Here is a 24,012-nt window from a genome sequence, read left to right as displayed (position 1 = left end):
TTAGGTATGAGTGTCAACATCACTCTTCTCGGATGGTTTCGCTTTTTCACCAACGAACCGAAGGAAGGTGAAAGCAAAGTCGACCACTCAGTATAGCTGATTAGGCACGATGAGATCACTACATAAGCAGCTCCAAGGAATGGGTTGGCGCATCGCCCAGTTCTGCTATTAAACCTATTCAACAGGACAAAAATGGACATCAGGAATACATTAGCTTTCATCGCTGCTGCAGGAGCTTGGAAAATGTCTACCTCAGCTTCAGCCTCGAGCCCAAATTCAAGTTTGACCACCGAACAGCCAACCCAATGTCCTGTCACTGGCCACAAGACTGCAAATGGATCGGGCTGTCCTTTTTCCAAGTGAGTCATTCATTTGATCTTCAGAAAATAAAAGCTAATCAGACTGTTCATTGTTCTCAGCGGACTGCCTCTACCTGATCCCGGTCATAGGTGTGATCCCTCATCCAGAGAGGAGACTACAATTCCAAATGTACCACCCCTCACCCAGAAACAGAGGGAAATAATCAAGTCTACTGCCCCCATTCTCGCGGAACATGGTGTGACCATTACCACTCATTTCTGTGAGTGTCATTCGGTCTCCATCACAAGGCAAAAGGCAGTCTCTGATGCTCGTTTGGATTTTAGACAAGAATATGATTCGAGCTCATCCCGAACTTCGAGATGTTTTCTCCGAGTCTTCTCAGAAGGTGAGTCAAATATCTTTGCATTGATCCTCCTTGTGAGCTTGAGCTAATATTATATTTCACTGTTGTGTTAGCTCGGCCACCAACCTCGAGCACTCGCTTCAGCAGTCTACGCCTACGCATGCAACATCGATGATCTCACTCCTCTGCTGCCCGTCGTAGATCGAATAGCATACAAGCACACTTCGCTACATATCGTCCCCGAGCAATACGGTATAGTAGGCAAACATCTGATTCAAGCTATTGTCGATATCTTGGGTGACGCCGTCACACCTGAAATTGGGGATGCATGGTATAACGGTTATTGGAATTTAGCCAAGGTGGGTTGAGCTTCTCCAACTTCTATTTGATGTGACCAATGATCACGAGATAGCTAAGATGTTCACGATTGGTGATCTTTCGGTATGTGCTATATAGATTTTCATAAACCGAGAGAAAGAGTTCTACACTACCGCAGTTGAATCAGGGGGATGGGAAGGTTGGCGACAATTCAAAGTTTTCAAGAAAGTCAAAGAATCAGATGAAATCACTTCGTTCTACCTCAAACCAGTTGAAAACCCAGATAACAAACCTTTGCCAAAGTATCATGCCGGTCAATACCTTGCTGTTTCCTTGTACATACCAGCATTAGGACATAAACAAGCTAGACAATATTCTCTATCGGATAAATCGAATGGAGAATATTTCAGAATCTCAGTTAAGAGGGAAGATGGTGTTGGGATCCCGACGAAGGAGAATCCAAAAGTACCAGATCATCCTGGGTGGTGAGTCCGGTTGAAGTCATATTAGCAGCATTTAAAATGGCGTCACTGAACTCTGTCTATTGTATTGGGACGTAGGATCTCCAACCTTCTTCACGCGAAATTACACGAAGGATCACTCATCGACGTTGCCTCTCCCTACGGTGATTTCTTGTACGAACCATCCCCGACCAGCCCTAACGCTCCTTTAGTACTGCTATCGGCAGGAGTCGGTCAAACAGCTCTGTTGTCAATCTTAAACTCTCAACTTGATAATTCCGATAAACCAATCACCTACGCTACTGTCGCTCGGAATGAGAAGGTTCACGCGTTTTCAGATCACATAAGGAATGTGGCAAAGGAACATTCAAATGTCAAATATAGAGTATTCTACTCTTCGCCTTCCACCAGTGCTGTGCAGGGTAAAGATTATGATGTTAGAGGTAGGATGGATCTGGCCCAGATCAAGGACGATCTTCATTTAGATGATAAAACTGCTGAGTATTAGTCAGTCATTCTCGTTCTCGTACATTACGAGCACCAAGGAAGGAAAGTATAGCTGATGTTGAATATGTATTCTAGCTTGTGCGGTCCAGAAAATTTCATGGTTGGTAAATTTGTAGAACTAAAATCTCTCGGTGTAGACGAGCAGAGGATCCATGTGGAATTATTCGCTGCAGGTGATCTACCTCCCTCAGCGAAATAAGTGGTGGATAATCACTTGTGAAGGACTAGAATTGTATACATAGACTGTATCTAGATAAAATAGTAAAGAGAATCGATCATATGTAACTCGGATATGGGTAATATGCACAACTGCTCGGATGTTTGATATGTTATGTGCATATTGATAGTTGAAAGCCTGATAAATCTATATATGTTCAAAATGTTGAAACGCAATTTTATTTTTTTGTTTACAAGGATATATGTGTCATATATCTCTCAATCATGTTTACCTTTCCTATCTTCATCTTCACCTTGATCATTCTCGTCATCGCTATCACGATACCCATCTTTCTTACGATTTTGATGATTCTCCGTTTCTTCATCACTATCTTCGCCCATCGCGAACACAACATTCCCATCTCCGCCTTCTACTAAGCCTCTATGTTCGTCATCATCGTCATCGTGGTGAGCTAATGGTCTATGTCCCATACCTCGGCCCGCTTCCAGTGAGTCAATCTCATAATCCTCCGCATCAGCATCGGCTTCATCCTGGGCGAGTTCTTGAGACATTGAGAACTGGATGTTGTCACGGGTCTGTAAGGGTTGATCAGTCAGCATGATATACGAGACGTACCCGTTTGCGGTGATTGGGCATTCAGGTGCACAATCAAGATAGAAACTCACGGGTCGCCATAACCATGCTATAGCAGCGAATGCGCAGAGATAGATGGTCGCGAGAGATCCATCCAAGAGTATCCACCTGTATTTCCAGTTGTTGGGTGCGTAGTCTATATCAATTCGTAACGTTAGCTAATATTGCGCGAGAGCATCTCGATTTTAACAGCGGGATTCACCTTCGTCAAGCCTATTTGATAAACTCATTGACGATACGACAAAGAAAGCGGCAACGGCTATTACTGAAATGATGAGGATTCTCCATAATCTTTGGAACATTTGGAGCTTGTATCTCTGTTTTCTCGCTTGAAGATGCATGATTGTACCTGTCCAAGCGAGATGATCAGTTTCGACCTATCACACTGTCCGGAGTTAGGTAGCTTACCGTTGAGTGAAACGATGATCCACATTAAGAATGCGGTAAGTGTGAGAGCAAGAGGGAAGATGAGGAGCATGACAGTGATCAGGGATGCGCTCTGTGAGTTTCAATAATCAGCATATTGTAGAGAAGGAGAGTGTAAATTGTTTTGTAGACTTACATCAAGCTCGACTTCGACCGTACCAACAGAGTACATGACTATGCCCAGACGTCAGCCTCATGACATGAGCCGAAACGACAGTGACTCACCACCAAAGATAAAATGAAGAGCTGTCAAAATTCTGACTCTAGTCATGACTGAACCTAAACTTTGGGTGACCACCGATAATCCCATACTAACGATGAGCAGCAAGAAGAAGCTCAAGGAGTTCCTAGCGGCATTAAAGATGGAAATCACAAATAAGAACACAATGGATGTGGTGCCGCCTCCGTGTTTATTGATATATCGATAGTAAGCGAATTGAGCGAGCATTTCAATAATCAGGAAGACGATAGTGCCGGATATGTAATACTGCATAGGACTGGATAATCAAATGGGTGATGATGTCAGGTTGAGAACCAGATGAATCAACAAGATGAAAACTTACAGTAACTCTCTCAAATGTTGTACACAGAGATATGCCCATCCACATCCGAGGACGAAGTAGACCAAACTCAATGCCATATAAAACTTACACAAGTTTAGCAAGGGTAATCCAATTCGAGGATGTACGGGATACTCACGTCAATCTTAGGGTATTCCACAGCTGGCAGTTCCCCCTCAAACGTGTTTTTGAACAGTACCAGTCCCGAGTATTCGGCGTGACTGGGTGTTTGACGAAATTCGATTGGAATATCCGAACGAGCGTTGACCAATGTGACAGGTACAATACCTATCATAAAATTAGTCTGGGATCGCAGTTGTCGAGCAAGAGTAAGGTGTCGACTCACCAACGCAATAGTATCCTGTTTTAGGTACGCTGTATGTGATTGGCGCCGAGTAGACTGGCACCGAAGCTGAGCCTGATGAGCCTGAGCTGCCCGTAGTTGGAGTTTCCTCGAATCCGGTCCCATCTCCTGCACCCAGATCATCATCACTTGAAGCACCGACCGAACCAGCTACTCCATCCAGAATCTCATCTCCTAATTGTCGTCTCCACCCGTCGCCAATTGCCTCTGCCAGCTCCTCGGCTTCTTCTTCAGCTTCAGCTTCTGCCTCCGACTCCTTCTCATCAGCACCCACGATGGCAGTTGACGAAGCAATAGCGTGGGTTGAAGAAGTGGTTGTAGGAAACTCATCGCTGATGTCATCTTCGTCTTCATCAGTGGTCGGTGATGGGAAAGACGATGATGAGAATTTGAGAGGAGTAGTGAAGATGGACGTTGAGTCCTGACTAGTACCCTCAGGAAGGGACGTGATGAAACCACCTAGCTCAGAGGGTAGACATAGGCCCGAACGAATGGCCGATGTTGTACAGATGTATGTTTTCTATCAGAGTATGTGCTAGTCAGTGACAGTGAGCGTCAAGATCAGTAGCTATGTAGACTCACAGGACGTTCCTCACCACCTCCTGTACTTTCTGGTGTTTCTATACCAAGGTAAGGGACATCTTTCCACTCGTACACTATCAATGCGACTTGACCTGATGAAGTGGGGTCAAAGGTGACTGCGCAAGAACATGTCCATCAGCTACCTGGGAGTTCGAACTTAGATAGGGGATGCTGAAGCAGACTCACCTTGGATATATGCCTCTTTTCCTCCATACATCCCCGAGCATACCTCCCGTAGCGAATCTGTATCACTGATTGGAACTACATTGTGTATTTAGCAAATGTCAACTGGTGTTCAAGAACTGTAACAATAATCAAATCTTACACACCACTCACCCCTGAAAGCGCCTATCTGACAGCATAGCAGACCCACCACAAGCAAAGCGATCACGGATGAGTGCAAGAGAGCCATGATGCCCGAGTTGCGAGCGGTACAGCCTGAGCGAAGTTCTACGCGTCAAGCGAGGGCGATACGAGTCTATATAAAAGCCTCCTCCACTCTTGGAGATTTGGGTGGCTGAGTACCCAGTGCGATATATAAGATGGCCTCACCACTGCTGACCTGGGGTCCTGTGGATGATTGTTTTGCGTAGAGTGCAAAGAGAAGAAAGGAATGATAGACAGTTGGAGATAGATGACTGCGAGTGCGGATGTGACTGGCAACGTTGATCCCACTTCCGGTCCACGCGTATCGCACGTGCTGATGTCAGCGTCAGTAGGTTAGTGGCTCTGTGGCTCTCAAAAGCGGGGTTCATCAATGGGAAGATGATCAAAGGGCTTGCGATCAGCTCAGGCAAGGAGCTCTCCAGCGGACGCTCGGCACACTTCATTGATGTCAACGCACAGCCCCATCGCACTTCCACTTGTCACACTGCATCAAAAAGACCAGACCTCGCTGGCAGCGATTTTTCTCGGGCTTACCACCCACGTCGGGCTTGGACGGAAAGGGCAAATGCGGCTCAGAAACTGCCAGCTCTGCTGTGAAACTGGTCCCTTTGTCTGCGGCTATCGCACAGGAAAGTCCCAGGCTTTATAGACAGTCGGCTCCTCCTCCTGAATACAAACCAAGTACCCAAGGAAGAGTTTGAGTCCATCGGTCTCTGCAACTGCCGAAAGCTCAGCATCCCTTAAATCCAAGGACTTTAATAGTGCGGACAACGGAACCTTAAAGCGGCATTGACTGATGCCTTTCCAGATGTTTGCTAAGGAGACGTGATATCTGGACCAGTACGAAGAGAGGCCTCGAGCCACTGCAGAAGACAGTGACTTTGCAGGATTATGGGTAGGAGATGACGAAGATTCATTGCACGCTGATGTAGAGAAGAATCTTAAGATAATGCCAGCAGGCTCGTTATCCCCGTGTCATCACTACTGTAGCAAAGTCATCGATACGCCCCTTAGGGGAAGTTACACGCTCGACGAGCCTGATATTCAACAAACTCTATGCAGTGTATTGGCCGTTTCAAATTCGACCTGAGATGCTTGGTCACATGATCGATCTAGGGTTATATATGAGCTTTCATATCCCATATTTTCTGTTCTCTTCCTCATATATGTATGGTATGCACATAATCAACACAGTAGAAATATGACAAATCATTCAGCCCAAGCGGTTCATTGAGACACCACTCGCCCTTCAATCACGGAAGATCGGGGTGTCAGGAAGATCTGGGAACAAGGACCGTTTGGCCCTTAATCTTACACTTTCGTTCACATTGGTATTGATGGAGAACGTGTCATCACTGTTTGCTGCTTCCTCAGAATTGTCATGTTCTTCTGGATGTTCTGAAGCTGTGCCCGTTTCTTGCATGTGAGGGTCGCTCGAGGCTTGGATTTCCACTTCTTGATCTTCTCTTCCGGCAAGGGATAATCCGAAAAGCATCAATCGATGTTGTCGCATATCGTTTTCGTCAAAGTAATCAACTTCTCCACCAAAAATCTCGCTCTCTGCTTCAGAGTCTATAGCCTGCCCGCTGACGGAAGCACCCCTCTCCGACCCTTCGGTGGTAGCTCTCCAATCAGCAAGGGATTCCAGCGATTGGAGGATGCGGGCAGCGTTGCGGGCATCAGGATCCTCGTCAAGAGGTATAGTAAGAGCAGAAGATCTTCTTCTCTTTCTTTTGCCTTGATACATTCCAACAGTCAGGCGTGAGGCCCCATCTCCCATTGCTTCGTAGTCCTGTAAAGTCTCGGGGCTCAACAGTAGCTCGTCACTTGGACGTCCACGCATCATTCGTTCCGTATACCATACCCCAAATTGTAGGAGTTCGTCCGCTAGTGTTGGGTTCTGCTCAGCAAGAGTGGTGTAGCCCGTCCAATTAGGCTGGGTCAATATTGCCTTGATATCATCCTTCGTGACATGTCTTTGGCTCGATCTTCTAAAGCGTTCAACATGTGATCTCAGTCTTTCTAGTTGACGACGACCATTTGCGACTGTTATGAGCCATCAGTCTCCATTCAGACTATTCGCCAGGCCGCCAGCGAAAGATGGGTATCGGAAGTCAAAAGTTGGGGACGGACACCGACGAAATATCAGATGTTTCTGTGGCACATTCACAAGTTTTATGTGATTCCGCAAAGCTAAGCTGGAAGTTGCTCCACTTCAAACGTTCAGATTGGAATTCCTCTTCTGATTGATCAGGCAGAGTATATTGAGCAGCTTCGGCCATGATACTTTTCCGCCCTAATCGATATACGAAATCAACCACGCCTTCGCTCAACTCAGGCTTCTGTTCGCGGACTCGAATCAAATACGTCCTTTTGCCGGAAGTTAAGAATCGACTGACAGCATCTTTGTCCTTGAAATCTCTCTCCTGAAATTGATCGCCACTAACGTGTTTCTTGATTTTCCGTATGAAATCGGTACCACTATGACCTATGATGACAATTTTGCCCATCAGCTCTGAACAAGATGGGATCCGACTGGTAAAGCATCATGATCCTCGCTCACCCATACCGACACTATCGGAGCCCAAGAGTTTCGCAAATTGACTCATCTGACTTTCCTCCATGGCAACGGGATCCGACCCATCCGGGTCCGTGGTGCCAGCTTCAACTGCTGCTGGGCCTAAGCGATTCCTAGCCGCTCTTGCCGATTTCACCACATATCTCATTCCCGATTCTGCGCCTTCCTTGTTCTTCGTCAAGTACTTTTGAAAACGCCTCGTCAATTGGGGATTTGGAATATCCGAGAACATCGAATTATGGGGATCTTTAGAAATTTCTGAGTGGAGCCATCTGAGTGTTTGAGCGCCGCCACGACCTACAGGCCACCAGCGGCTCATGATCAGCGCCGGAGTAATTCTGTCAGAGAACAACAATATGCAACCAGGAGCTGGACTCGAAATAGAATTTGTTCTGTCATTTGTGATCCGCAAAAAGATCATGTGACCTTTTGTTTTTACCGTATGCCTGGAATCACTCACCGAAAGCTTTCAGAAAAAATGCTCTATCTTCCTCGGTCGTGTCTGTGAGTGTGGGATGGTCCACAGGTAAAAGCAACGCTTCTTGCACCTGCATTTGTATATTCCTTTGGTCTTCCGCAAAAGCAGCAATCACCTCAACGATCTGCTGTGTGGTATCGAGGTCGAAGTTCCTGACTGCACTGACAGCTTCGGGAGCGGGTTGGGCAAGGTAACCTCGCAAATGCTCTGAATTATGAAACTGGTCTTGAAAAGGATTGATACTTGCTTCAGCGGTAAGCACTTGGATAAGATCAGCTTCAGACTGACCTGCGGAATTTGGAACAGAATATCTCAATCAGCTTTTTTGACTCGGGATGGTAAAGCAAATTAAGTGTAGAAAGAGTGAGTGGAATAGACCTTACTCTGCTGCTCAGAAACGGTCATTTCAGATGACGAAAGTTTAGGTTTCTTCCATTTAAAGATTGCCTTTAGTCGCTTACTCTTATCCCTCAGTCGCCGTTCGTTATGAGCGACATCGATCAAGTACTCTAGACCCTCCAGGGCTACTTCAGAATTATGCCGGTTATACCATCTATATTTGGTGAATGTATTCGGATCGTGAATGAGGGTTTGTACGCTGTCGAACGCTCGAGAGTATGGGGATATGAGTATATGCTTTTCAGCTCGCAATAAGGTATCAGCTCCCCGGGTACCTAACATTGTGAACGAGTGGCGTTAGTCAAAGGCCAGTCCGCCCGGATGACTTGTTGCCTCACCAAACGTTGATCTGAAGCTTTCCCATCGGCTGAGCATCCTGTGCATCTCTTGCTCATTGTTCGACCGATTGATCTCATCTACGAATCAGGTGTCGGTAAACAGCTAATGAAAAGTGGTCCGATGTTATGTGACACTGAGACTTACTGTTTGAATCCCTGGTGGATCTGCATTGTTTCGCAAAATGATACAAGTACCGATAAGCATCATGAATCTGTCTAGCTCTGTCGGGGTCTGTATCTTCTTGATTATCCCTCCACCACTGGGCTATCTTTACAGGATCCTTCCCCTTCTGCATGGAAAGATAATCTCTCACGTTCTCGAGAGAGGAGAATGGTCCTGCGTTCGGTTCGGCCCTGATCTTGGCTTCCATTCGAAAAATCCTCCTCGATAACTCCTGTCCTGCAGGATGCTCAGAATCAGAAAGTGTAGGGTACAGGAGCATCATGATTACGTTCTAGCGATCGACTCACCCAGTGACGTTTTTCGGCTTCCCACGCTGGCTCTCAGCCTGCGCAATTCGTCCTTGGACATCGTCTGTTCGGCCATGATTGTGCGACAGACCGGGGGATTTTGTCTGAGATGGTTGAACAGATATGACACTGTTGAGACCGGAATGAACGCCTCCTACATGAGTTCCACATCCTTATATAGCTATGCCGGGGCTTTCGAAGCTCGTTGACACCCTCACACGTCTTCCACCGGGCTGAAAGGGGGATGCCCACCTTTGTCACCAACAAGCTTTGTTCGCATGCATCGGTGCTTGGAGTGGAAGACCGAGTCGATAGCACCTCGCGAATGTGTTGCTTGGTCAATAAAGTGACTTGGCCATGGGAATCTCTCGGTAGCTTTCGCCCCGGGCTGTCCCATGATAAATGTCGTTCGCAGCGATCGTCATGGTCGTGAAGAGCCAATGTCGCCTGCACTTGTCTCTGTGCGGCTCAGTCTTGTCAACCTCCACCTCGCGTCATCTCCTTCTCAAGAAGGGGGAATCCAATGTTCAAGACGGAATCCCTGATCGAGACACGCATAGATACGGACAAAGTCATGCTGATTATTGTTAAACTTGTATCTGACCAACGCCCGCCGGCCTGTGAGTGATGGAGCCAAATACAGTAAATGTCTCGTAAACGACCCTACCGGCTCCTAGCGTGTGATCCGGTTACTCCGTTTGCTCCGAGTCCGCCGCACACAAACCCACCCTAGCGCAAATCCATCCCATCATCCCATCATCCCACCATAATGGGTCAACATGCATTGTCCACCACTGCGGACGGCCAATTCGATCAACCAAGCTCCTTCTTCTCCATGAAACGGACATGATCATCGATACATGTTTTTCTCAATTGTCTTATCGATAGAAACCGGTCACAATGTCTCTTCAACGCAAACTCCGCTATGCTGTCCTCGGAATTGGTCGAATGGGCTCTCGACATGCTCAGAACATTGCCTATCGTACTCCGCGTGCAGAACTCGTATCGATTTGCGATCCTAGACCCACTTCTTTGACCTGGGCTGAAAAGCATTTACCATCAGATATCAGAGTGTACCAAGATTCGAAGACTCTGTTCAATGAGTGTGGGGATGAGATTGATGCAGTGTTGATAGCCAGTGAAACGGGTTCTCATGCTAGTCTGGCTATCGAAGCCATGAGGGCTGGAAAGGTGAGTATGATGGGACCTCTGCTGGAGGAATTGACCTTTCCCTTGAGATGACAAAGCTGATAGCTGCTGACTGATTGTCTAGCACGTATTGCTTGAGAAACCTATTTCCATAGATCTGGAGACTTCCAGGACGGTTGTCGAGGAAACCAAGAAATTTCCAGACTTGAAGGTCATGGTTGGTTTCAGTAGACGATGTGAGTTGACTGTCTCATCACTACTGCCCCCATCCTTACTGACCGATTGTTTCAGTCGATGAGTCGTATAGATCTGTCAAGGAGATGATAGATCAAGGAAAATTGGGTGAACCTCACTTGATCAAATCGGCAACCAACGATCAGCATGATCCTTCTGGTGAGTACAAGACCCTAAATCAACCCTATAATCATATAACCAGGAAACTAATCATGGGGGTTTAGGATTCTTCGTCTCTTACGCTTCCGCCTCGGGTGGGATTTTCATTGACTGTGGGATTCACGATATCGATTTAGCAAGATGGTATCTTTCACCACAAGGGATCAAACAAGTGAAAAGGGTTTTCGCTTTAGGACATAACATCCAACATCCCGAATTAGCCAAATATGATGATGTGGATAATGGTGTGGGGGTGGTGGAATTTGAAAACGGGAAGATCTTGGTGGTCCATGTGAATAGGACTATGAATCACGGTCATGATTGCTTTACGGAGGTGTTTGGCAAGGAAGGGAAAGTGGTAGTCAACGGGGTGAGCTCTTACTCTCCCTCATCTATTCTTTTATACGGTGTTTCCGATTTATACTATCGAAAGGCAAACGTCGATGTTGATGATTGTGGACTTCACACATATAGAACCCTCAACTGAACAGAGTAGAAATCAGGGATACACATGGAGTGAGAACAGAGTCTACGTGAGTGATTATCGTCCCTGTGTCCCGAGGGGTTGACCCACCACAACACAGCCTTGCCTCGTAAACTTATATTGAGTAAATATCACCAGCCCTACATACTACGAAAGATTCCGAGAAGCCTTTGTCAATGAAGTCAATGAGTTTACGGATGTAGTATTAGACAACAAACGTGAGTCGTGGGATCACCACTTCCATCTCGCCCTTCTCTGTTTATGATAAAAGTTGAGCGCCTGTGACCTTCATCGTAGCGCTCCCGGTATCCTGCGAAGATGCCCTCGAAGCCACCAAGATAGCTACAGCTCTTACGCACTCATTCAAGTCTGGCCAACCAGTTTACTTCAGCAGTGATGGACAACCAATCTTGGTCTAAAGGCAAAAGCACAATCCATACAATCTATCTTGAACGAACCACAAATAACCATAACAAAGATGAAATTGTATGTATATAGAGACGTTTATGAGATATATCAAGATCTATCCTGCCGGAACAACGGAAAAGAGGAGTCAGAGTCACTTGTGGTGGAGTTAAACGTCATGACTGTATATCCCACAAGTCCATCTATACACCTTAGCCTTGACGGGCACCCCTTACTACCGCACCGTCAGACCTGACTCCGACCATCTATATGAGTTTACCGAATCTACCCCTCTCTTTCACATCACGCTCTCAACCACCCCCTTCGTCTGGGTAAAAGCCATCCGGGATGAGCGACCGCAAATGCGACCAGACACAATACCATGGGTAGACCATCCAGATAGATGAAATATGGCTCGTGGGTGATGAGGTATCCTGACCATCCTTGGGCCAACTCGATCGATCTATAAATACCTCTTACGAAGATCATAGCTGAAGCGAATGCGACTCCCGCTAATAATCTTTCACCTCTTTTAACCTCATCCGTTCGCACTGTTCCTCCCATGTCATCAGGAAGAGCTTGTGGAGGTGGTGAAGCATTTCCTTCCGATGATTTCGGTTCTCCGTTGGGAGTTGGGTCATTGTGGTATTTGCGTTTGAGGTGCGAATATGGCTTGCGGAATACAACTCGGATGATAAAATCACTGGCTAATGCAACGAAAATTGCCATTGTACCGAGTTGAAATAAGATACCAGCCAGCACTAACAAGAAAACACATGGATTAGCATTATTCCGCTGAAGGCGACCATAGACAATGATGACGAAAATCAATCCAGCGAAATCGTCATTATGCGTCCCTACTTGACGTTCATGCAAACCAAAGAAGGATAATGTGAAATTGACCGTCTCATGTACTCACTGATTTTCGTAGCTTTATCAGTATCCGTACCGTTCTGAGCGGCTACAGCGGCTTGGCCACCACCTATAGCTTGGACAATCAAAGAGATAACGTCCGCAGTAACGAACACGGCCAGGTACATTCTTGGTCTAAGAAGCGAGTAGGCATGACCTAGCTGGGTGATGCAGTATCCAAGAATGGTGTAAGCCCAAGCGGAGTAGAAGGCTGGACCAATAATGAGGCTTCGAGACGAAATGAGTATATTAGCATATACCCAGTCTCGATCACCATGTTGTAGACGGGGTTCGAGCGCGTGATATAGTCAGAAACTCACGAAGCAATCTGCATCAAGAAAGGGGTGACTCTCAATACATTATAAGCCGACCATAATCTACCTGCCCATCCTATGACTTCCACTATGGATATAGAAGGAACAGTCAGCTCATTGATCAGCACGGCTAGCAGTAAGCCATATTCCAGTGTTATTTCTATCTGGACATTCGTTGAGAAGCCCGACCCCAACAGTATCTCTGTCTGCCGGGCTCTCATACGTTTTACTACACTTCTTACGCCGTTACCAACTCCATACACCCATGGTACAGCAAGGTTCGCCACTGAACGAACGAAGAGACAACTCACAGAATGTCCCCGGTATTAGCGTCACAAACACCAGCCAATATTTGTATCTGATCCCTAGACCAATATGAACCAGTGCCAGCACAGCAAACACGACTATGTACGCAATCCCAGCTGATTTCTCGGGTGTATAGCCATATGGTGAAACGCGCGATAGGTGATTCTTGGCTCTGTCCATTAGTTGGTGGGTCAACCCCAGATCGTCGTATGACATGTCGAACGGTCCTGTCATCCACATCTAATTCTCGCCGAATGTCTTCAGGCTGCTTGCGGTACCCTTTTGCTAATGAATATGGGCCTATGCTTGAGAGTGGTGCGATGTAGAAAGTTGCCAAATGAATATATAGGGGATGAAATGTTTTCCCAGCCATCAAAGTGGTCGATGCTTGTTGATTCTGTTCTTGTTTCGGTCGCCGAAATCTTGTTTTCGGAGACAGACGGTCACCGATTAATGATTACGAATAAAATAAACATAATCGGTTTTGCAGTTTTGTACCGGATTATCGAGTCATCACAAGAGTCGTCTGGCAGTATATATCGTATCTGGAACTTCAGCATCTGATCAGATGGCGAATTCAGAAATATTTTGTTCGATATTGCGATTCTGCAGCCTCACACGCCACTTGGAGACAAGCCATGCTTCATCGTTTTGCATTATGTTGGAATGCATATCATATCGTAAACGGGGAAGACAATTTAGGTGACACCGAATGGCTACCAGAGATGGGAATGACAAGTAATGATATGGCATGCATGGAGATCAGTCGACGGAACAAAGGTGGATGGCGAAACGAAGTGATGCATTGAGAGAAAGGGTACAAGAAGAGAACAGCCATTGTGAGTATGCCATTGTATATACGGGAGTAATCAACATGGGATAGATAGGTTTTAAGACAATGACAGCCGAAATCAAGCCATGATGTCCTTTTCATTCTCTGTTCGTTGTTGAGCAGATTCTCGAGAGAGAAGAACAGGTTGGCGAACTATTCCTGCTTGTCTATCCGCGTCGGCGAAGTCGTCGACTGGATCGTCGAGATGCTTGAAGTATGTTGGGAAGAGGAAGGCACTGAGGAAACAGGCGACAGCAAGAGCTACCCAAGGCCAAATGAGGTTGGGGCTGTATAAATAGCTTGAATCAGCGACAGGTCCATTATAAATGTGAGGATACGACACAATACTTACTCTACGATGACGTCTGACAGAGCGAGTGACAAAGCTGAAGCAATAGCCTGGTTGAATAGCGAGATGGAGTAGACCAGACCCTTCATCCTGGCTGGAGATCGAGTGTATGCAATTTCATATGAAGTCACAAATACGAAAAGTTCTCCGATGGCTGGGAAGGTATAGAGGGGGACTTGCCACCATAGAGAGACGGGAGAAACTTCATCACAAGTGGTGGCATAGTATCCACAGGGGGAAGTCTTGTAGATCCTCCACTGAATGATGGCGGAAAGCACACAAGTGAGCGCACCCAACATGAATCCGATGAACATTCTGGTCATAGGTTTGAGGGGGAAACCTATCCTAGCGAGCCAAGGGTAGATGAGGAATGTGAGGATAGGAGAGAAGACAATGATTGCGAGAGGGTTCCAGTTGGAGATGAGATCGTTTGGTACACCATTCAGAGTCATTGCGACGGACATGTCGTTCATTTGATTTCCTAATCCTCCGTCGGCCAAAACGTAGATCGGAATAATCAGGAACACAGCACAGGCATTCAGAGACTGTCTGACCTCATCTACGAATCTATCGTCCCATGTGACCTTGGAGCCGATCGTGCCCTCGCTTTGAGCAATGTGGGATGGTTTGGCTCGATTCCAAAATTCATCCTTACCGCTGAACATGTGTTTCCATCCACCACTGGACATCATGAGTTTGACCACTCTCCAAGCTTCAACAACAACCGAGCCTTGAGGTGGGGCCTTATACAATCTTCTTCCGGCGAGGACGAGCACGATCGGCATGAGCATATAGACTATTCCCGGTAGAAGGTAGGCTAGCCAGAATCCGACCAATCGCTCGGCATAGGAGGTAGCGACAGCAAAAAATCCGCCAATATTGATACAAGCGTAAAAGATCAATAACCATCGCTCAACAGTGACACCAGGATCCACAATGACCCGTTCACCTGATTTGAGTGTTTTGACCACTGGATTTCGGTTAGGTATTTGATCACAAAGCAAGGGTCCAAGGGAAGGCTTGATGAATCCGGCAGCAAAAGCCAGGATAATGATGGAAACGATGAAAGAGCCTAAAGCGCCATTTGGGTGCGTGATAACCGAAGGAATAGCGGGCACGATCAAAATGATATGAGCGATCGCTCCGACAGCTGTACCGACACAGATGGCCTTGAATCGACCCCACTTGGTGTCGGCCACGATACCACCCCAGATTGGGATAACATAAGCCAGGAACGTGAACAGGTTGGTAAGGGCGGAAGTAGTTTTGGAACCAAGACCGAGAGCACCGGCAGACTGATTGAGCCCTGCCGCGCCCTTTGCGACAGCCCCCGCACCGTTACCACCTTCCGGTAGTGGGTTATTGATAAAGTTGTTGAAAGGACCTAACAGAGATCCAGGGTTAGCTTCGGCATAAGGAAGGTCCTTACAGATCGATGGACGGGACTGGGAAGAGACATGTTTGCCTGTGGCAACGTACCTTTCGACCCATAGTAGGAGGCACGTTCTGCGAACTCAATCAAACACATTGCGATACCAACCCATCTATAATATCCCAAGTCAGCTCACTGGTATATGATGGACTCTCAATAGGAACAAGAAGTGGCAGAAGAGATAGACCACAGCAACGAGACAGCTATATATGGAACGGTGTATACGGTGACTCACGGCATAGTGGCAGGTACTTTTCGAAGCGTACTCAACTCCTCTTCTGTAGGATGATCTGCTCCGAACAATCCATCATCTGCAGGTCCGACTGTTGTTAGGGCGGTGGCATCTGGATTGTGCTTTTCTTTCTCGGAAAGATTGGTCGCAGGCATGCCTACGATGGGCATAGGTGCCGCTTGAAAGTCTTGTAAAGCTTCTGCTTGGTTACCTGGATTACAAAACATCGTCAGCTATTACTTTTTGTCGATCTTGAAGATCGACCTCTTGACCACTTACTCATGTTGAGAAAATTCAATGCCCAGCACTCGTCAGTCCAATTAAGCCTTCAGCGTAAGGATAAAAGTGGGGGTCACACGATGTCACCTTTTAGGTCTTATATATATGTATATATATATCTACGGGGTTCGCATGGCGACTGAAAGCTGGACTGCAATCATTATGCTTATCATTTAGCTCCACTTTTCATAGTTCATGAACGTACCACGCTGTCGCATTCTTGAAAAGAAACCCTAAAAACTCTTATGAACGCAAGAAGTTCCTAGTTAAGCAGTTGATGCATATGCTCCACATGCCACTCGACGGACTGGCGATAAGCAAGCCTCGAATGGTCCCGTATGCACTAGAGACGAAAATAACTCATCATGATCATTATTGGAGTATACCTGCCGAGAGCATGAACCGCATGGTGCAAAACCTCGGTTATAGATAGAATGCATACTAGATCACGTGATAGCAACGTTTTCGGCGTGATTGTATACCCTTGATTATCTTCTACGATGCTATAGAGGCCAACGCTCGGTTGGTCCCTTGTATTCTGCCCCTCCTCAGGTGATTGAGCGGGTATGTGGAATGTACCGTGAAGTCACGGATTGAGAACCGTGTGATGTACACTTGTCGAACTAATTTTAGCAAAGGGTAAAGAACATTCGAAAACGCAGCGAAAAGATACGGATATTCCGGAAAAGACGCTAGCATCATGTGGTTTCAAAGATTCCAGCGATTTCAAAGCCCGTCATGTCGTTCGCTATCCTGAATCAAATCGATCCTCAGCATGTTCAGTTACGCTTCCGACTGATAGCGACCTCCCTCCCAGTGGGCCCCTTCTGATGCAAATGACGAGCGCATTCGATCAGCACGATACATGTGGTGCTATTGAGTGGCGCGCTGTGAAACGCTAATTTGGCATGACGCATGATCCGATTTGTCAGTGTTCTCAGACTCGGTAGGAGATAAGCAGGAGACACTCATGGTGTCTCGGCAGACCCATAAATAGAATGATAAGACAGTAAATAGCACGAGGTACAGCTCCAACAATATAAAAATGTTGTCGTTATCTTGTCAGCAAAGACATGAGCCTGTTGCTCAAATAGCTGGATTCCCATGACCTCAATGATGGGCAAACGAGTGACCTCATTTTGATCCTCCGACGAGATAACGGCGAAGTCTGAGACAGAAAAAGACTCCACACCGCATGATGCAGTACGATAAGCTGACGATTTCGTCAAGTCTGATCGGATCTGCCATCTATCTATCTATAGCCAGGAGCACTTCGATGTTGACCTCGTGACGTCTTGAGCGATTTCCATATGAACACAAGGCTGATAAGGAGTCAAACGGCCCAGAAGCTCTTCTGAATGAACAATTACAACCAGGAATAGGCAGCTATCAGGAGCATTCGTATCCCCTGATATCTGATCAGTTACAAGTTTTGTCGATTGCGTTGAACGGTGGAACAGGCTTCCTCTTGGACCAAAGAGCTGAGCCTGCTAGTGTGTATCGAAATCTGGGTCCATTCATCAAGGAAGCAGGTTTATGCAGAGATCAGACTTAGCATATCCTTAACAGTCAGATTAACATATTATCAGAAGATCGTCATGTTGTGTAACGGTCAGCTCCTCCCGCTCCCCTCTCGATCTTACTTAATCTCTGATCAGTATGGCTGCTTCTCCTATTCAACCTGTCAGCATAAAGGGAACAGACCGCTTTGCTTGCTTGAAACAACCTGAAGCCCCCATTTGCTGCTGCGCCAATCTGAGCGAGTGGATGTCAAATCTATTGTAGCCTTACCTTTGAAGGTCTGCTCAGCTAGTGTAATTCGCCCTCTTGGTATGGAGTCTCTGCAGCAATGCCAATTCTTGTTTCTCTTACCACCGGAATTTTCACATGCTTTTCACGAGAGACTTTAGTCACCGCTTTCCTCCAACACTCCTTGGCTCTTATCTTGGAATGCTATCTCGCTTGCCCATGAAATCCTGTATTTGTACTATAGAACTATAGATGATTTCAGTGATTCGGTAGCTTGCTTGGTTGTGGTGTCAAAGAGATAATCCTGAAGAACGTATTCCTCGCAAAAGAGCTGTATCGTATGTACATGTTTGAATGAGCAGCACTAAGGTAATGTACTCGCGACCTTAACACGAGTCCATCGACGCGTTTGGTTTATTTCTCGACTGGCATCGCGAAACCATCATCATTACACAAATTCCGCTCATCCCATCACCGTATAAATACTTCCCCTGCCTGACTTCCTTCTATCGATCAAAGTATGGGGCCGGTCCCAGAGTGGTTATGGGTCTTGGTGATACTCAATATCATCCTTTTTGGTCCGCAACGCGTCGGAAGTCTTCCGAAGACACAACCACCATAGTTCGGTCGAAGCCGACTCAGATCGACCCGTTCAAACACACGTATTTGTATCAAGGCAACAATCTGGTCAATACCACCGCTCTCTTCGATCGACAGACTCTCGACCCTATCATCAAATCACTACTGAGAACATCATTTGCACACAATAGCTATGAATCCAACGTAATCCCGTTCTATAGAAAAAGGACAGGCGCGTTCAAGTCTGGAGATGTGACCTTGATCACTTGGATAACTTCAGATCGTTTGGGGCGACTAGTCAGATTAGCGGAGAAAAGAAAGGGTGAGCTACTTGCTCCCAGCATCACTTTGCTTTATATGCCCCACTTACACTTGAGCATAGCTCCAATATCCGTATCGTATTACATCCCTGAGCAAAGCGAATGTGAAGGTGAGTATCATGTACCATGCATGCATGCATGCATTCATGTTGTACGTATACTGGTGATCAACTTTCCCTAACCGCTTCATAGCTGAATGATCACTGTCTGACATGGTCTCTTGCTGCTGATACTGATGATCGATGTATTCTAAACGGCCGATGTGACCCTCTTGAACAGACTAGTCATCGAAGAAGGGAGTCTGAGGGACATCACTGAATAGCAAGTGTCTAGCGATTCTTTCCCTCTGTCGATCCACGGGATAATCATCCAGGTTAAGATCTTCTTCGCTGTCCGCCTTTTGCTCCTGGGCTGAGGCTCCTTCACCTGCCGGGTCATCTTCAGTCTCCAGCGAGGGGTACAGGCCGAAAAGTGTCAAACGATGTATTCTCATCTGTTCTTCATCGAATTTGTGCAGCCCATCAGCCACTCTTTGCGATTCAGAAAAGTTACTCTGGGAAGCACGATCAGGGGTTCTTCTTTCCGTCATCTGGTGTCCTGTTGAACTCGCACTTTCGCTTGAAGGTGTAGCTTGTCTTTGACGCTTTCGACCACTTGATGTACCTCCTTGAGAATCAGGTTGGTTGGCCAATCGACTTTCCATCATTTCGATATCTTTCACACTCAAAGTGAGGCTCTTCGCTTCTCTATCCGAGATCAATTGACGAGAGTACCATGATCCGAATTCCAAGAGTTGTTTCGCTCGCTCAGGATCGGTCTTTTCCAACTTGGGATATGCGTGCCATCTCGGTTGGGTCAGTATGGATCTCACACCTTCTTCAGTGGTATACTTTACCCGATCAGATCCAGATCTGATAATATAATTCCTCAACACACGTAATTGCTCTGCTCCCTTGTCACCTACAAAATCGACAAACATTCAGAAAGAGTTTGACACCCACATCGATGATCATTGTAGGTAAAAATGCAAACGAAAAAGAAGAGAAAATTCTTGGGATCTTTTCGCTCACTCACCTAACCCTGTCTTCGTATCCCTATAATCAGCTTGGAATTTGCTCCATTTCAATAAATCAGCTGAAAAGTTATCTTCATCCTGTTCTTTTGAAGAACTTTGCAAATCCGCTAAAAGAGTATCGTTCCGTGCTTGATCACTTTGTATCCTCTTCTGAGCGAGCTCGAGAGTGTAATCCACCAATTGTTCAGTAAATTCAGGTTTCTTTTCATTAACGACCTTGTAGTAATTTGACCATTTCGCCAATGAGAAGAAATTCCCGATAACTGTATCTTTATCTGTGAATTTATTGGCTTGGAATTTATCACTTCCCATATATTTTTGGAGTCTTTCAAGGTATTCTCGACCATATCGACCTGATGACGACACACAAAAACGATAAATAGTAGGCAAAATAGTAAGTGGTTGATATGTGACGTGGGCGCTAATCGAAACACTCACCCATGCCTGTGTGGTTCGAACCGAATTCCTCTTCGAAAGACTTCACACGCTCTTCTTGGTCGTGAACAGATGGTTCTCGTTCTAGTTCTGAAATAGTTTCAGGTACATGCTCAGTATCGCGACTCTTCGATGACATTCCAGCAGATCCCAGTCCGGCGATTCCTTGCCCAAAGGCAACCTGGGGACTCGTCAGGCCCAGACCATCCGTGGGGGGTTGTCCTGATTCCTGCTCAGACAGCATTGACAAACCTCTGATCATCTGACCTTGTATATCCCTTTGACCTCTAGCAAAATCAGAGATATACCCTTGGATCTGAGTAGTCACATTTGGATCGACATCTTGAACGTAGCTCATCTCTTCAGGTACTGGTCTACTCAAAAACCCCCTCAAGGTATCTTGATCCCTGAATTGATCACTGAAAGGATTTATACTTGCATCTGCTGTCAGTCGTTGAAAAAGCTCTTCTCCGGCGTGACCTAGAATTTGTTCCAATCAGTGGAACAGCGCAGTATTCGGCCATTCCGATAAGTGCTGGGGAGATAAGAAGGAGATGAAGAAAAAGATGAGTACTCACCTAAATTTTCAGGTATTGAAGTGATTCCCAAATCAAGTTCATTCGAATTCGAGTTTGAATCAACAGTCGAATCATCGTTCATTCTAGGTTTCTTCCATTTTGATAACTTTGCCGACAATTTAGCAGAATCTCTTGACCTTCTTTCTCTGTCTGCATAATCGATCAGATACCTAACTCCTTCCGAAGCTAGTTCTGGATTTTTCGATCTAAATGATTCATAAATTTCTGAATATTTTGGATCTTGTATGAGATGATTAAGTCTCTTGAATGATCGATGATTTGGTTTTAGGACGATGGCACTTTCCACTTGATTCATAAATCTATGACCTGCCTCACCTGCAGGAATTATAGTTGTATCTTTATCAGCGAGACTTCCTTAAGCTTGGTTCATGTCAATACCATATGAGCGGGCAACTTACCAAAGGAAGCTAGGAAATTCTCTCTCGAACCTAGTAATCGCATGGTCTCGCTGTGCCACATATGTGAGTTGGGCTCCTCTACAATGCCATCAATATCATCAATGTGATCAGAGTACTGTATTAGCAATTGAGGCTTGTGTCAGAGCATATAGTATTATAAACTGAACACTCACTCGAGGCCTGATCATTCGATCTACAATATTCCGCATATTTACTCAAATAATCGAAACTCCCTTGAATCACTGCTCTACTTCTCTCATCTTCAACCTCGTGATTGTCTCTCCACCATTTGGCGATCGGTACTGGATCCGTTCCTTTTTGCTTCCTCAAATATTCACTGATGTTTCCAGCGGAAGAGAATTGTTCGGCTGTGGGTTGGATAACAATTTGACGTTCTATACGATCAAGGCGAGATGATAATTGACGGCCTATCGTGTACAGCGGTATAATATAATACAATTTGGCGAGATCACATTACCGTACGTTTGAATCTTGTCTTCGGTAAGTAATCCGACTTACCAAGAGTAGTTTTCTTGTCGATCAACTTTGATCGCCAGGCGGATAGATCCTCTTTCGACATGAGCTGGTCTGCCATACTGTATATCAAATCGATGAAATATACAGTATCAAGTTCGACTATTCATCTCTCATTTGATGCTGGAAGACTTCAGTGATCCCATTTGATACAAGGATGTTATATATGTCCTAAAGGCGACGACTGATTGCATGTTGCTTTATCGGAATGTAAAGGATGTTGAGGCAATACGTATAGAAGGCTTGAATGCTCAGACCTACCTATAAAGGATGACGAAGCATAACCTATCGCAGCAAATCATCTTGTCAAAGTCCTTTGTTATTTCCGAAGACTTCTAAAAGAGATGATCCCGTCAGCTAACTTCTATGCTGTGTTGCAGCCAAAAGGATTTGGCGAAGGTTCGGAAGATGAGGTCAACCCTCCCTTTTTCCGCGCCACCTGCCTTCTCGTCAAATCCGCTCAGGCGTCTTCACCTCTCCCTTCGAATCTCAAAATCATCGCAACTCGGACATCGGACATCACCAAGCGTAATTCAAAGTCTAGACCCGTTCCGTCAGCTTCGCTGTGCATCAACCTTCGCAGCTGATAAGCATATCAGTTCATATATCGACATGCGTTGATGCAAGTTCCTGTCTGCATATACACATATATGTTGCATGCTGGGCATTAGACTATATTATTCTCCTTGAAATGATATATGTATACACAATTCAATCCATATTGATTTATTTATTTCAGATGATCCATATATGTGATGATTTCGTCAGCTCAACTGAGGTCCTCCGATCCTCTTTCAGTAATTTGTAAATTAGATAAGCTCTATACAGTCACAAAGACCGAAGAATGACCAGACATCAATACAGCATTATATCCAGCGAACGATGTATGAGCACTCACCTCCACAAGCTTCGCAAACTGGTTGTCTTTCCGCTGCTTCTCGAATCACGAACCGAATATTGGCCTTGGAAGGGGTCTTAGCTGAGTCTTGCGGTGTTATTTCGGTCGGAACAGGAGCAAAGGAGATGTTAGGTATTCCCGGTTGGGATCGATGACCAGTATTACCACCTGCCGAATTAGATGCTGTGCCTGTCCCATTGGCGGGTCCAGACGAGTTAAGAGGTAGCGAGGTGAAGGCGTTGAACATCGAGGACATATTGACAGGTATCGCAGAATTACCGTTTGCCATATTTTGATGTGAGCCACCAGTGTTGACACCGCTGTTAGTGCCGTTATCGTTGCTAGTATTTGCATTGTTAGCGTTGTTGTTGCTACCGTTCAACATTGAAGTGAAGTTTGGCAATCCGAAACTGAGGCCGGCGCCACCAGGAATGAAGGACGGATTTTGATGGATTGAAGCAGGAGCATCGGGGGTTGAAGAGTGGGAGGCAGTGTTCGCAGGAGTGTTACCGTTCGAGGTGGAGGACGCAGTTGTATAACCATTGTTGTTGTTGTTGCCGTTGTTGTTATAGACGCTTCCATCGACATTACTATTACCATTACCACCATTGTTCATAAATCCACCAATAGGGGTTACTATCGGACCATTTGGACCGAACCCAGTCATCACACCACCATTCACAGCTACCGAATGTAAGAACTGCATGATCCCGGGTGAAAATGGGGAGTTGGTATTGGTACTTTTCTTGACATCCTCGATCATCTCTTCATACATCTGATGATATGTCAATCCGGTTTGGTCGGTTCTCTCGACGATAATGACATTTTGGTCCGATCGACGGCTATCTTCACCGGTCGAAGAATCTTCAAGGGGAATGGTACTAGTAGTGTGAGTGAGTATGGCAGAACCGACGAGAATTTCGGTCAACCTATATCTCATTTCCGCCTTTTCACATCCTTCGGGGTGACTTTGTAGAGTACAGTCTTCACCTCT

At 45.9% G+C, this 24,012-nt stretch overlaps 8 protein-coding genes across 8 annotated transcripts; 2 read left to right on the top strand and 6 right to left on the bottom strand.

The window, feature by feature from the left end:
- Positions 1-192: 192 nt before the first annotated feature.
- I203_100993 (uncharacterized protein) lies at positions 193-2,149 on the top strand (the record flags this gene model as incomplete). Its single annotated transcript, XM_019145954.1, has 7 exons — positions 193-359; positions 420-580; positions 645-706; positions 778-1,023; positions 1,121-1,467; positions 1,543-1,950; positions 2,026-2,149. The coding sequence occupies 7 exons, from the start codon at positions 193-195 to the stop codon at positions 2,147-2,149; spliced, it is 1,515 nt and encodes a 504-aa protein (XP_019004513.1).
- A 236-nt stretch (positions 2,150-2,385) lies between these two features.
- Positions 2,386-5,105, bottom strand: I203_100992 (uncharacterized protein; the record flags this gene model as incomplete). The annotated part of the gene is made up of 12 exons (XM_019145953.1): positions 2,386-2,703; positions 2,794-2,897; positions 2,964-3,110; positions 3,170-3,260; positions 3,324-3,361; positions 3,413-3,684; positions 3,751-3,833; positions 3,887-4,035; positions 4,094-4,631; positions 4,694-4,809; positions 4,880-4,954; positions 5,030-5,105. 12 exons carry the CDS (start codon positions 5,103-5,105, stop codon positions 2,386-2,388), a joined length of 2,007 nt encoding a protein of 668 aa, XP_019004512.1.
- A 1,224-nt stretch (positions 5,106-6,329) lies between these two features.
- Positions 6,330-9,420, bottom strand: I203_100991 (uncharacterized protein; the record flags this gene model as incomplete). Its single annotated transcript, XM_019145952.1, has 8 exons — positions 6,330-7,071; positions 7,295-7,568; positions 7,644-7,955; positions 8,119-8,424; positions 8,520-8,810; positions 8,874-8,951; positions 9,019-9,273; positions 9,345-9,420. 8 exons carry the CDS (start codon positions 9,418-9,420, stop codon positions 6,330-6,332), a joined length of 2,334 nt encoding a protein of 777 aa, XP_019004511.1.
- Positions 9,421-10,244: 824 nt separating this feature from the next.
- I203_100990 (uncharacterized protein) lies at positions 10,245-11,789 on the top strand (the record flags this gene model as incomplete). Its single annotated transcript, XM_019145951.1, has 7 exons — positions 10,245-10,535; positions 10,618-10,729; positions 10,785-10,886; positions 10,952-11,256; positions 11,361-11,419; positions 11,509-11,588; positions 11,668-11,789. The coding sequence occupies 7 exons, from the start codon at positions 10,245-10,247 to the stop codon at positions 11,787-11,789; spliced, it is 1,071 nt and encodes a 356-aa protein (XP_019004510.1).
- Positions 11,790-12,078: 289 nt separating this feature from the next.
- Positions 12,079-13,523, bottom strand: I203_100989 (uncharacterized protein; the record flags this gene model as incomplete). Its single annotated transcript, XM_019145950.1, has 4 exons — positions 12,079-12,536; positions 12,695-12,915; positions 13,008-13,089; positions 13,313-13,523. The coding sequence occupies 4 exons, from the start codon at positions 13,521-13,523 to the stop codon at positions 12,079-12,081; spliced, it is 972 nt and encodes a 323-aa protein (XP_019004509.1).
- A 695-nt stretch (positions 13,524-14,218) lies between these two features.
- Positions 14,219-16,379, bottom strand: I203_100988 (uncharacterized protein; the record flags this gene model as incomplete). The annotated part of the gene is made up of 4 exons (XM_019145949.1): positions 14,219-14,426; positions 14,492-15,872; positions 15,968-16,032; positions 16,156-16,379. The coding sequence occupies 4 exons, from the start codon at positions 16,377-16,379 to the stop codon at positions 14,219-14,221; spliced, it is 1,878 nt and encodes a 625-aa protein (XP_019004508.1).
- Positions 16,380-19,359: 2,980 nt separating this feature from the next.
- Positions 19,360-22,181, bottom strand: I203_100987 (uncharacterized protein; the record flags this gene model as incomplete). The annotated part of the gene is made up of 7 exons (XM_065516779.1): positions 19,360-20,039; positions 20,154-20,507; positions 20,593-21,069; positions 21,168-21,503; positions 21,587-21,664; positions 21,760-22,014; positions 22,106-22,181. 7 exons carry the CDS (start codon positions 22,179-22,181, stop codon positions 19,360-19,362), a joined length of 2,256 nt encoding a protein of 751 aa, XP_065373597.1.
- A 399-nt stretch (positions 22,182-22,580) lies between these two features.
- Positions 22,581-23,958, bottom strand: I203_100986 (uncharacterized protein; the record flags this gene model as incomplete). The annotated part of the gene is made up of 2 exons (XM_019145947.1): positions 22,581-22,660; positions 23,019-23,958. 2 exons carry the CDS (start codon positions 23,956-23,958, stop codon positions 22,581-22,583), a joined length of 1,020 nt encoding a protein of 339 aa, XP_019004506.1.
- Positions 23,959-24,012: the final 54 nt, after the last annotated feature.

The sequence above is a fragment of the Kwoniella mangroviensis genome (genome assembly GCF_000507465.2).
Source record: "Kwoniella mangroviensis CBS 8507 chromosome 1 map unlocalized Ctg01, whole genome shotgun sequence".
NCBI lineage: Eukaryota > Fungi > Basidiomycota > Tremellomycetes > Tremellales > Cryptococcaceae > Kwoniella > Kwoniella mangrovensis.
This window is presented reverse-complemented; position numbering and strand designations above follow the sequence as displayed.